Raw genomic sequence first — 12,279 nt, 5'->3', positions numbered from 1 at the left:
CGACTTCGATCGTATTCATCCATGTACAGCTGATTGAGTCAAAGGACTCGTGTCGACCGAATGGATGAAAGGTGAAGACGTCGAGTGTAGCATCAAGGCGGCCGTTTGGCTTGCAAACGGCCCTCGGTGTGGGGAAGCGATGGAGGACCGGCGACTTACAGATGAAGGTCTGCTTTTGAGCGAAGCACCAGGGATCGATGCTATTCGAACAAAAGAAGAAGAAGAAGAGGAAGGAGAAAAACTTTAAACTTCAGACTGTTGGGCAATGTCGAAGCTTAATTTGTAGTCTGATCTGATTGGAAAGGCAACGGGTATGCTGGGAGAGTCGCGGATTTATATATCCAACGTGAGGGGGGCAGACGATTGCGGGACACTCGCCCAGCACCCCGTCCCTCCATCACAGCAGCAGACGGAAGAAGCACCCTCCTCCGAGATAGGGACTATTTGAATAAGAGGACGGGGCCCCAGGTGATGCATGCCGCGATTGGGCAGGCGAGGGAGGCGGAGGCAGAGCGAGCGAGAGCCTTGGAGGGAGGGGCGTGTCTGCACGACGCACAGGGCCTGTGAATCACGGCTTCACTTGCTTCTGCCAGTATCGCAGCATGACCCCAGGGCGCTAACAGGTAGATTAACCGTTCCCCAACAGCAACAACAGACGGCTGCTCACCCAGAATCAAGGCCTGGGTGGGGGGGTATGATCATCCCGACGGGAAGGTCAACTCCCCATTCGAGACCGCCCATTTCCTCGTAATTGGTCAGGGAAAACGTAGGCGGCTAGCATTTATTTTCTTGATAAAAAGGAAATAAAAAATGAACATATTGAAGAAATTGTGGAGGGACGGGTAGCAAGCACACATTGTACAACCGATTCAACGGCGTATATTTGCACTCTGCGCTTTGGCTGCTGAGTGCCCCCCCCCCCCCCCCCCCCCGTCCTCTCTCGCCTGCGCTTGAAATCACGCCCTGGCAGACCGATCTTTTCAAAAGAAAACAAGAATGAATACTTTTAGTTGCCTTCAAGCCCAAAAGCCCACCCTTCAGCCCATTCCGGTCATTGCTCCGGCTGTCAATCTCTCTCCAAGGGCTTGTTAGTCTGAGGCGCTGCCGGGGCCGCTGCTCATGCACGCACCCGTGCGCCCCTCTTCCACCATCGCCCATGCATCAGACGGCCAGGTCGAGCGGGTACATGGGAGGATCAAGCAGCCAACAGAACGGTGTATTGTGCCCGGGGCGCTACTCGCTGACCTTTCGACGGGAGAGCTCGTGGCTACAGGGGTGGGCTTGAAGAGGGCCTCAGCTCGCTCTTCAAAACACGGGCCGCTCTTGGCTAGGCTGCCCTCACGCGGGACTCGGAACCAGGGTCCGTATACAATGTACTTACGCTTACTGCCCTTTGCTTTTCCTTGCTCTTCACGATATGCGAGGCAGACTGAAGATCTTTCCCTCACCGCAGCTCGTGTATAAGCCTAGCGGTATGTAGTGTGTGCGCAGCAGCAAGCCACCCCTCACACAGCTGCCCAGCGGTCAACGTGGACAAAGCTAATAAAACTCCCCAGATATGCGAGAGATCGGAAGGAAGATCGGCGCTGATCCTTGTCCGGGGCGTAAAAGTGCTAACATCTGTCCACCCGGAGCCCGGTGTATGCCCAGCGCTTGAGTCGATTCACCCGGGTCTGCTGGTGCTCAACGGCTTTTTCCTTTTCAATCACGTCACCAGTTTAGAGAATGCCGGCCTAGCAATGATGCAGTTTTCATCCACATGACTCGTTGTTTTGATTTGCTAAACAAGAAATTGTGAGTGACCAACATACGCGCCGGGCTTTTACACCAGCCGTAACGGAGGCAAAATGTGATGGTGTTGGTGCTACACTCCCCTCCTTTTGGTGGTTGTACTTGTATCATCATGAATCAGTCGCACGAGCTTGGGGTCAGGTACTGCAATGGACGTTTGCCTGGGTCCAAGAGCGTATTTCCAAGCCCCCATCATACCTGCTCAACACTCATTTGCTCGTTGGGTCAAACTATTGAGTGAACTGGGTCACGACCATCTGAGTCGCAACGGGGGCCGCAACTTCTACTTCTTTCGGACTTAGTAATACATGTTATCAAATCCGGCTTGTTCTTGTAGCCGCGGAGCAGTTTGGGCAACTCTACCGTCTGGCCTGGCATGCTCCGTCCTCAAGTACCGGCGCGTCAGCTATCATGGCTTCAAGATAGGTGTTCATCTCAATTGCACAACGGTTTGTTCGACGCTCGTGACATGAAAGACGGACAGAGCAGGCCATTTTCCTCAGGTATGATTCACACAAGAAGAGAAGCGGGAGGGGGGAGGGGAAATGGGAAAGGGGGTGCGTCAGGCGATTGGCAGTGCACAATCGGTCGTATTACTGAATCACGACACCTTCTGCGGAAGGCAAACGTCGGAAGCCTACTGAATTGCGCAGCACCGCCGTCACTCATTCTACCCAGTTCTCTGCCTTGGTGGATACTACTGTACTGCTCTTGCCACGCAGGCCGGATGGGTGTATCGTCATGTCCAGACCGCCTTTGGTTCGCAGTGTGATGTCTGTCAGACGAGGGCAAACCCTTTCTTGCAGCACTACACCGATTGCAGTACCTTGTAGAAGAGCAACAGATTTCATCCTGGCTTGCATTTTCTAGTATTGCGCACAAGAATCAGACTAGAAAAACGTGGGCAGAGGGCCAGAGCAGCCCAACCATGACTAGTTCTCCGCAGTCCCGGTTTGCGGGCTTGGATAATTGGGCTGAGCTAGGTCGGGACTGGATGAAAGAGAGCTACACCAAGTCAAGGGCAAAAAGCGCCGATATTTACCTCTAATTATTTAGCATTGCCTCTGTTCTCCTCCGGGGAGCAGAAGCCGTTCCCGTCTTGCTGCCGGGAGACTAATGAGATGAAGCCTTTTGTCTTCTGTCGCTCCTCTATTGTATACGTATCGCATAGTCTTCGTTTTATTGTATACCTGCTGCAGGCGAAGTGAGGGTCCTGGCCAAGGCGCTGGCAAAATCATCTCACAGCATTCACGGAATGCGTTACAGTGGCTTGCATGAGAGCATCGAGCACGGGCTGTTTGGCTCGTTTTCCTCGATTCTCTCTGTTCGCCACCCGGCCGCTGACAAGATAGTCTGTCTTACAGACCCTCTCTCGTGTATGCCGTCTCATAAGTCGCAGGGGAGCCAGCGCTACACAAGTCAGGTCAGTACGACAGCGATGTCGGACGCCGGACACGCATGTTCAGCATCACGGTATCACGAAGACGGTGCTACTCGATGTCGGCGCTAACTATTTGATCGATGTTATGTCTTTTGGGGGCGGTGAAAACAAGAAGCAAAGATCAGCTGCTGCGGTGCCCAGGGGTCTGAGATGCTCGCGAACAAACACAGGGCCCGCGCGTCAGAGAAGCGAAGCAGGCGTTTTCATAAACGGCAATTCGCTTCGAATTTCCTGTATGGGGCATATAAGAGTGGGACGACAGAGACTTGGAGGCTCGTCCCTTGTCCCTTTGGCATGGGCCAGATTTCAGACGGGGTCATGCGGCAACTGTCGCCACGTGGGAGTCCCTGGCGGCTGTTAACTGTCAAACGACGGAGTTGTGACACTGGTGGCATCTTTCACAAGATGACGGGAATATTTTGCAGAGGCCGTGTAATCAAATTGTCCTCGAGACTCTGCCTGTGAAGCCTGTCATCGTAACAAGGCTTGACCAGTGTCGCCCTGAGGAAGGGGACAAGGTCGCTGGAAGGTGCACGGCCGAGCATGGCTGAAAGCGCCTCTTTGATCACAGGCTTATACGACCTGTCCGAGGCCGAAGCCGACAATGGAACTGGCTCAAGCGGTACCTGGAAAGACTCGGGGTAGCACATCAGCCGGCGGGCACAGCTGCTGGAGGGGAAGCTTTGTCTGGGTCGGGGCGATATTGGAGGGGGTGGACGCTTTCGCCAAGTGTTTGTGGCTGCCGTCGTTATCATTGGCCGTCGTACGAATGTCTGGTGTTTCGTTTATTTTGGCGATGCAGCAGTACTCAGTAAGGCCGAGAAAGGCTCGCAAGTGTGACGAAGGGAAGCGCTTGGGAAATGGCGATAAATGGGCAGAGTGCAGCGAGAGACCCGCCAGGCCGAGACAAGAACCAGGGGCGCGCCGGGGCCGTCCCGCATACAGTGCGCGTCTTGTGACTGTTTCCTTCCAACGGTCCCAGCCCTGAGTTGAGTTTGGCGATAATAATAGTATCCCGCGGCGATAGACTCCGGGCCGTGGATTTTCGGATGCTGTCTGGGATAAACAGTGGCCCGCTGATAACTCAGGCCAGAGATCAAGCAGGCACGGGGTTTCAAGGTTAAAGTGCTAACAGAAGTGTGCAAACGAACATGTTAGCAAGCTGTTACGGGACGCGTTTTTCGCCTTTTATTTCAGCACCTAGATATATAACCAACTTTATTTGCTACCTAGGTAGGTCCATCTAGGTATGGCACTGATGAAAGCAGCTGTTGGCGCCGTTGGCAGCAAGGTACTTACGTAGGTAAGGTACTGTAGGCATTTAAGACGCTACAGCCTACAGGGACCTCTAGCGATAGCCGGTACTTACCTAGGTAGTAGTGCCAAGGAGCCAAATACAGTGACGCTAGCCGGAGAAGGCCGCCGGTGCACCCCTGTGGCGGTTGCGTTAGCGGTCGGCAGGTGTACTGACTGGCAGGGTAGGGTAGGCGAAGGTAAGGGTACCTTTGTTGGCGTTCCCTGTAAGATATGCATGCACCTTGTCCGTCCCTGCAGAGCACCCGTCCAGTCAATGTACCTCGATAATAATAGTTAGGTACCTAGCTCATGGCGCCCGGCATTTGCCAACCATTTCAGGGTAGCATCGTAAATGGCAGGCATCCTGTAAGGCAGTAAGGAAGGCGCGCCAGCTCTACCTAGGTACCTACCTCTAGGTAGCCTCTCTTGCCTCTGACTGTGTTCCGGCGCCCCGCCCACAGCCTCGCCTCCCAGCCCAGTCATGGTCATTGTATCCCACGCTCAAGAGTCATCACCACGCTGCGCACAGTCACTGCGCACCATCGCCACAAGGAGAAATCGGCGCATTCCCCAGTCATCTCTTCTCCCCTCCAGGGTGCATATACTCTGTACTTCCCTGCTCGGCCAATTTCCTAGCAGCTCGTACAGAAAGCATTCTCGATCCAGGACGTCCGGGCATGCCTAAGAAACGACACCACTCCTACCTCAAGTCGCCCCAAGCGCTGTCGCCTGCTTCTCGCGTTAGCAAAGGTGAGTGCTACTCCAGGTCCATGCATCTCCCATCACCCAGCGACAGCGAAAACGCGCCATCCGTCATCCAATGCCTAGCTAACTACCGACGCGCGTCTCGTCACACCCTGCACCACAGACAAACCTCAAAAATCCGTCAACGAGCTGCTCACCCAGCTACGTCACACGTCGCTCGCATCCTCGTCGACACAGGGTCCCGCTGCCTTGTCTCCTCTGCTGCATGCCAACACTCCAACCGTGCCCCCAGCTCTGAGGCATATTCTGCAGATTCCAGAAACGCCTTCTCCCCGCCCCAGGCGCACTGTCAGGCCCAGGTTCGACAGCACTGGTCGTCGCCTTCCCGCCGGGCCCCCTCCCCCACGTAGCTGGACCTTGCCTGCCCATCACCAACAGGTAGCACCCCGGCCTGTGTCCGAAGTTGCATCTGCTGCTCGCAATGCCATAGCCAACATCTCCCTGCCGGGGCTGCAGTCCCCGGCACCCAGGAGCCTGGTTGGCCTCGTCATCGCTCATCTGGCCGCCAACTGGGCCTTCCACCGTATCTATGACCAGCATTACATGTACGACATCCCGAGCCACCTCAAGCCAGCACTAATGCGGGAAATCGCTATCCATGGCGATGCCGGCCTTGCTTTTGGCGACTTCAAGGCCCTGCTCCTGCGCCCCAGCCAAGGCGACAGCGACAGCGACGGAGACGGCGAAAGCGAAAGCGACGGCCATCATGGAGGGGGTGTGCGCCTGCCCCCGGCTGTCGATTCACAAATTACTTCTCTGGACCTGACTGGGGCCTTGGGAAGATCGTTGACCCTGAGAGAAGTGACTGCCTTTCTCTTCCCCGCTCGGCCAACTGCTCCGGTCCTGGAAGACGCCCAAGATTCCTGGGACGCCAGTGAGGACCGCCCGGCCGCCCGCCTTTCTCATGCACTGGTGCCCAATCTAACTCACCTTTCTCTCGCCATTAATCCCGAGCTGGCCCAAAACGCATCATGGAGGGATCTCCTGACTCTTGCTCCCAAGCTTCGCTCAGTCACCCACCTGAGCCTTGCATACTGGCCCGAGCCTTGTTTCTTGCAGAATGCCAAGTTTGTTACTGTTGGCTCCCCGCAAGGCCACCGAATTCCCTATGGCGGGACAAACTACTACTCCCACTCGATCGACCACGATTGGAGCGAGGCGCTGCTCGTGCTCAAGAAGCTCAGCCAAAGTCTATACTCTCTTGAGTTTCTGGATCTCACGGGCTGTGCCTCTTGGTTCAAAGCCCTCAAACTCGAAGACGAGCATGACTATATTGACTGGGTCAGCAACTGGGGCAAGATTACGCGCCTTCGGCTCAGGATGGGCTGGGCGTTGGCAGACGATGCCGCACCATCGATCAGAACTGCACACCGAGAGGCAGCCGAGATGGCTGCTTCTGTCGAGAGGCACATCACTGCTGCTAGAGCCGGTAGAGGGCGCTTCATCACAGTCGAACGATGAAATATATAGATAAAGTCTTACAGCTGCACATAGAGACGACACTGGACAAATTTGATACAAAAGCATTTTAAATAGACCTTGATTCCTAATGGAAGATTTCAGCGCGTGTTCTCTTCACGTCTATCGCCCATGACTCGCTTCCCAGAGTGCACGAAACATTGTGTTTGACTGTAGAAGCTCTCGTGGTCTACCAATCTCCGCCACCTTGCCCTTGTCGAGAAGTACAACCTTGTCAAAGTCGATGATTGTGTCGAGATGATGTGCAATAGAGATTACTGTATGGTTCTTGAAGAGCGTCTCGACTACCTTTTGCACCTTTTCTTCAATTTCCCCATCCACACTGACGCTCCTGATTAGTGTAGTTCATTCCGGCGGGGGAGCATGATTGTCCACATTACCTGCTTGTTGCTTCATCCAGCAAGACGATGCGTCCCGCATCCTTGCGCAGAATAGCTCTGGCCAGTGAAAACAGTTGCTTCTGGCCGTGGCTTAGCATGTCGTCTCCAAGCTTGACATCCAAGCCGCCCTTCCTCTCAATCGTGGCCCAAATATCGGCCGCTTCGAGAGCCTCGATCAGATCCGACGTTTCAAAGGCGCAGAATGGATCGAGATTCTCTCGCACAGTGCCTGGAAGAACGAAATGATCCTGGCTGACGGTGACAATGCGGCTGCGGATGAGGTCCCGCGGAAGCGTGGCCAAGTTGATACCATCGACAACGATGCTGCCAGAGCTAGCGTCTAGGAGGCGCAGAAACGAGAGCAGCAGAGATGATTTGCCGCTTCATTGAGAGAGTTTGTTAGCTGTGTTCATTCTTTTCTTTGATCTGCTTGACGAACTCACCTCCCAGTGCGACCGCATATTCCCACCTTTTCGCCAGGCTTAATGGCGATTTCGATACCATCCAAAGCCTTCACGGGCTCTCTCTCGTCATAAGAAGCGGTCAGATCCGAAATCACCACCCCTCCGGCCGACGGCCAGGTCTCAGGAGGCTCTGCCGTCTCATTCAGCTTGTTCTCATCGCCGGCCTCTTCTGTGAAGTTCTTGATACGCGCAACCGCCCCGATCGATGTCTCTACCGATGTCCAAAACTGAATCAGCATGTTGAGTGCTTGGCTCATCGAAATTAGTTGCACAAGTGCCACGCCAGTGAGACCGACTGAGACCTTGTCTCGCAAGTATACGGCGAAGCCGACAATGAGCAAAGCGAGGCCTGCCGTCACGAGATCCAACACCATGATGAGCCACTTTTGCACGATGATCAGGAGGTAGAAGGGCTTCTGGGAGCGGTCGACAAGATCGTGGTTCTTGTGGATGGCGGCGCTGCCCCAGCCAAAGGCACGGACTGTGGGCAGGCCGGCGAGCGTCTCAAGGAACTGCGAGTAGACTGGCGCTTTTTCCTCGAGGTCGAGAAAGCGCAGCTGGCGTGAGGTGCGCAGATACCCACGCTGGAGGTAGTAGTAAAAGACGGCGATGAATGGGAAGCTGATGGCCACGTAGTAGGAGGATGCGGCGAGCAGCCCGGCCTTGGCAATGACGGAAAAGAGGCTGCCCAGAGAGACCACCAGGGCAAGGGGCAGCTGGTTGTCGAGAATGCCAATATCTTGGGAGAATCTAGTCGTCATGACGCCCGTGTCTGTGGAGGTGAACAGAGACAGTGGCGCTCGCAGCGTCGCTGTGAGCAGTCGCTGGTGGAGCGTGACGCCGGCCTTGGCCGCAATGCTGATGAGGCCAAACCAGATCAGGATGGCAAACCAAACGACGGCAAGAATTTGCAGAGCAGCATAAGTGCCGAGGTAGTGTCCGGACGAGGTGCTGGGGTCCTTTTGGACGGCGGTGGCCCAGAAGTTGAGCCACACGGTCGGGAAGCATTGAAGAAACGCCCAGCCGATTTCGAGCCCGAGCAGCGTCGCGGCAAACAAGGACCCGACGCTGCCAAAGTAGTAGCTGTAAACGGTTCGATCACCCAGCTGACGTCTTTTATCATCGACCAGCTTCGTTTCCTTGGCCCTGTGCTCCTTTTTGACGACCTCCAGTGTGGGACCCTCGTCACTCTGCTCCTCAGAGGTGGCTGAGGGCCCAGCATCGCGGCTGGCTTGCACAAGCGACTGCGTGTAGCCATTGGCGCGCTTCAAGTCTCGGTAGGCGCCAACTTCTCCGATGCCACCGTTTCCGTCCAGTGAAACGAGAATATCGGCGAATGGTAGGAAGGCAGCAGTCTGGGTTGCCAAAAGGATGGTGGCTCCGCTCCTGCGAAGGAGGCCGTTTTCGGCAAACACGTTTCGGAATACCTGGAGCGCGGTGTGGTTATCAAGTCCGCTAAGGACGTCGTCGAAAATGGCAATCTCGGGGTCAAAGTAGAGAGCGCGCGCGATGGAGACTCGCTGCTTCTGGCCGCCGCTGAGGGACATGCCCTTGCTGCCGACGACGGTCATGTCGCCTTGCGGCAGCTGCGCAAAGTCCTCGTGGAGAGCGCACGCCTGGACGACCTGGTCGTAGCGATCCACGTCGTAATGCGCGTAGCCAATGACGTTTTCGCGAATCGTCTGGTTCAGGATCCAGGGGCTCTGCTCGCACCAAGACACGCGTGGGCTCCCGAGCTTGACGGTGCCGGTCGTGTGGGGGACTTCTCCCAGCAGGGACTTTAGGAGGGTGCTCTTGCCGGAGGCGGTCGATCCGAGAAGCATGCCGAATTTTCCTCGGGCGAGAGAAAAGGTGATATCCTTGAGCTCCGTGTGGTCTTTGGACCAGGCCGCACTCATTTGACGGACCGTGATTGCGTCTGTAGCCTCACCTTGACGGCTCAGGCGTGAGAGTTGGACGTCGCCAGAGGACTGTCCAAAGCGCTGCTCTTCTTCTGGTTCAAGAAGGCGAGTGTCCTGCTTAGTATACTCCAAGAGATATTTCTCGATGCGATCAAGGGCGCCGCTTGCAGCACTCATGTCGAGAACAGCCTCAAACATCCAGAACCAGGGCTCAGAGAGCAGCGTGATGTAGGCCAACGCAGTGAACATGCGATTCTCGTCGAGCTTCTGTCCCGTGGTGGCAGCCACGCCTTGGTACAGAGCAAACGCAAGGACCGGAGAGAGCATGACGGGAACTTGGGCGAGTGCCGAGGTGATGCTCCCGCAGACTCGGAATGCGCGCGAGGCAGCGACTTCAGACACTCGCAAATCAGAGAGCTTGCGCGAGAGGGGTTCTACCAAGCCGACCATCTTGATGCTTTTGATGTGTCCAATCATGGCAGAAGTGATTCCTGGTTCAGTTAGCTACAGGTTTTTTTTTCTTTGGAAAATACAAGACTACTTACCAACACGCTCCTGAGTCTTGACCAACCAGCCAACTCTGGACCTCTTGGCGCGGGGCGAAAAGAAGAAAATGGCCGCCAGCGCGAGCAGGGCAACAATGATGGGACCAATGGCGGCATAGCCAAGCTGCTTGGTGAGCAGCCAGGTGCCGATGCCGATTTGAATGAGGTTGGCCCAAAACTCGTGGACCTCCTTGGCTGCCCTGATTATGACATCGACCTGGAAAGGGTCAGTTTCGTACACCACACGGAGGCTGCCGTTTGTTTGGACTTGCATCAGAGGACATGAGCGTGACGGCGGCTGCATCTTTGGCGACGGTGGTGCTAATTTCGGTCACCTTGGAAAACACTGCGGCGACGAGCGTGCCGCGGAGCATGGTGACGGCTCTCGCATTTCTGTGCCAGTAGAGGGCCTGGGAAAAGGCGATGCCGACGTAGTCGATGCCGTAGGCGGCGATCAGGCCGTAGCCGATCTGGACAGGCTGGGATTTTTCGCTGAGAAAATCAAGAAAGCGCTGCAGAATCAGGGGCTGGCAAATGGTAAAGAACAGGAGCACCAGGCGAGGGGCGGCAATTGCCAGAAGGGGGCCTTTGAGGGTGTAGATGCAGCATCTGATGAGGCGCAGCTTGTAAGTGCTGCTAGCCAGTGCTACAGCGGTGTTAGTCGCGGCTTGGCACGCCAACTTGACAGAAAAGAACAGATGCAGAGGAAAGGCAAAGACAAAGGAAAGGCGGATCTGGCGGGCTACTCACATGTATTCCAGTGCGCCCAGAATTTCTCATTCAGCATCGCCGTGCTCATGTCGTCGTCCAGCGCAAACATGTCGTCCGGGCGGAGCAGCCTCCGGAAGCCGGTGCGGAGCAGCGGCGCGACCCACGCGAGCGCGGCGCGGGCATAGATGCCGGCCGTCTCCTCGGGCGCAAGGGCGCGGGTCCCCCGGACGAGGTGCGCAGTCTTGCCGTGCGCCTCAAGCAGGACGAGGGCCGCCTTGACGGCAAAGGCGGCCGAGAAGACGGCGCGGATGGGCGTGTCGCCGTCGAGCAGCCGCGCGAGCCAGAGGGTGCGCAGGAGCGCGGCGTCGAGCAGCAGCGACAGCAGCAGGAAGACGTTGAGCAGCGACGAGGGCCGCGGCGATCTGACGTGCTCGAGATACGAGAGGGCACAGGACATCACGGTAGAGGCACAGGAGACGCAGGCAGCGGCGAGGGAGACGCTGTTTACCAGGGGCGGGTGGGAGGAGCTGGGCGGCCGCCTCGCCCAGAGTACGACGAGGGCGAGCTGGAGAGCCGCGAGAGAAGCGGCAGTCATCTGCGCGACGAGGGCGAGAGAGTGTGTGTTAGTCTTCGGCGCTGAGGACTACGGTGCGCCATGGAATTTTTTTTGGAATTTCTTTTTACAAAGGTCAGGGACAAAAGGGGTGGGCACTCACCAGCTTGGCGACGCGCAGCTTACCAGGCCGGACGACGTGCAGTTGGGGGCGCTTTAGGAGTACCGCGAGGCGGAAGGGTGCGAGGAGCAGCAGGACGCAGCCCGGCGCGAGGACAAAGATGGACTGCTCAAAGACGAGGGTAAAGTCGAAGCCGCCGCGGCAGTGGCGGTCGCTGATGATGGGGCCAAAGGCCGCATCGGCGGTGGGCGCGCACACGGGAGCGGAAGAAGCGTCCATGATGATGGCGTGGGCGTCGAGATGAACGAGAAGAGAGGAAGAAAATGGGAAGGGAAAGGGGAGATGGGGGGAAACGGCTTATGTACCCATTGGTGTCGAGCAAGGCTAGTCGCAATCTGGGTTGGTTGGCTGATTGGTGTTGTTGTGGCTTGGGGGATGGGATGCGCGACGGTCGGGTGGTGATTGTTTGGGAGAAGAGGAGAGGGAGCTGAGCAGTCCGTAGTTGGGTAACTACTTAGTAGTCAGCGCCAGGATGGTCTGGGAAGGTCGGCGGTGGTTCAATCTTGGAACGGCGCGCTGCAGTGATTGGCAATATATGTTGGGTATCGTCAGCATTCTCCAACAACGCTATTCCTCAATTGTGTAATTAGTTGGACAAGAGAACGCAGTGGTTACTTGATTGGCTCATCAAAAGACGGTGCGAATTCTGGCGTGGCAGTTGGCTACTGGTACATCAGCTTTTAATTTATTCTTTTATTTGTGCCTCCAGGTAATTCCGAGCGCTAATGTGTGGCGATTTGGTGGCAGTTCGCTCGGAATTACCTTCAACCCA

At 56.1% G+C, this 12,279-nt stretch overlaps 2 protein-coding genes across 2 annotated transcripts; one reads left to right on the top strand and one right to left on the bottom strand.

The window, feature by feature from the left end:
- Nucleotides 1–5,205: 5,205 nt before the first annotated feature.
- LMH87_006629 (uncharacterized protein) lies at nucleotides 5,206–6,754 on the top strand (the record flags this gene model as incomplete). Its single annotated transcript, XM_056204545.1, has 2 exons — nucleotides 5,206–5,278; nucleotides 5,397–6,754. The coding sequence occupies 2 exons, from the start codon at nucleotides 5,206–5,208 to the stop codon at nucleotides 6,752–6,754; spliced, it is 1,431 nt and encodes a 476-aa protein (XP_056059892.1).
- Nucleotides 6,755–6,874: 120 nt separating this feature from the next.
- On the bottom strand, nucleotides 6,875–11,726 carry LMH87_006628 (uncharacterized protein; the record flags this gene model as incomplete). Its single annotated transcript, XM_056204544.1, has 7 exons — nucleotides 6,875–7,094; nucleotides 7,153–7,533; nucleotides 7,596–10,008; nucleotides 10,063–10,279; nucleotides 10,335–10,708; nucleotides 10,813–11,368; nucleotides 11,490–11,726. The coding sequence occupies 7 exons, from the start codon at nucleotides 11,724–11,726 to the stop codon at nucleotides 6,875–6,877; spliced, it is 4,398 nt and encodes a 1,465-aa protein (XP_056059891.1).
- Nucleotides 11,727–12,279: the final 553 nt, after the last annotated feature.

Source organism: Akanthomyces muscarius, chromosome 1, assembly GCF_028009165.1.
Source record: "Akanthomyces muscarius strain Ve6 chromosome 1, whole genome shotgun sequence".
Taxonomy (NCBI): Eukaryota; Fungi; Ascomycota; class Sordariomycetes; order Hypocreales; family Cordycipitaceae; genus Akanthomyces; species Akanthomyces muscarius.
Note: the sequence above shows the minus strand (reverse complement) of the source record. Positions and strands in the feature narration are given on the sequence as shown.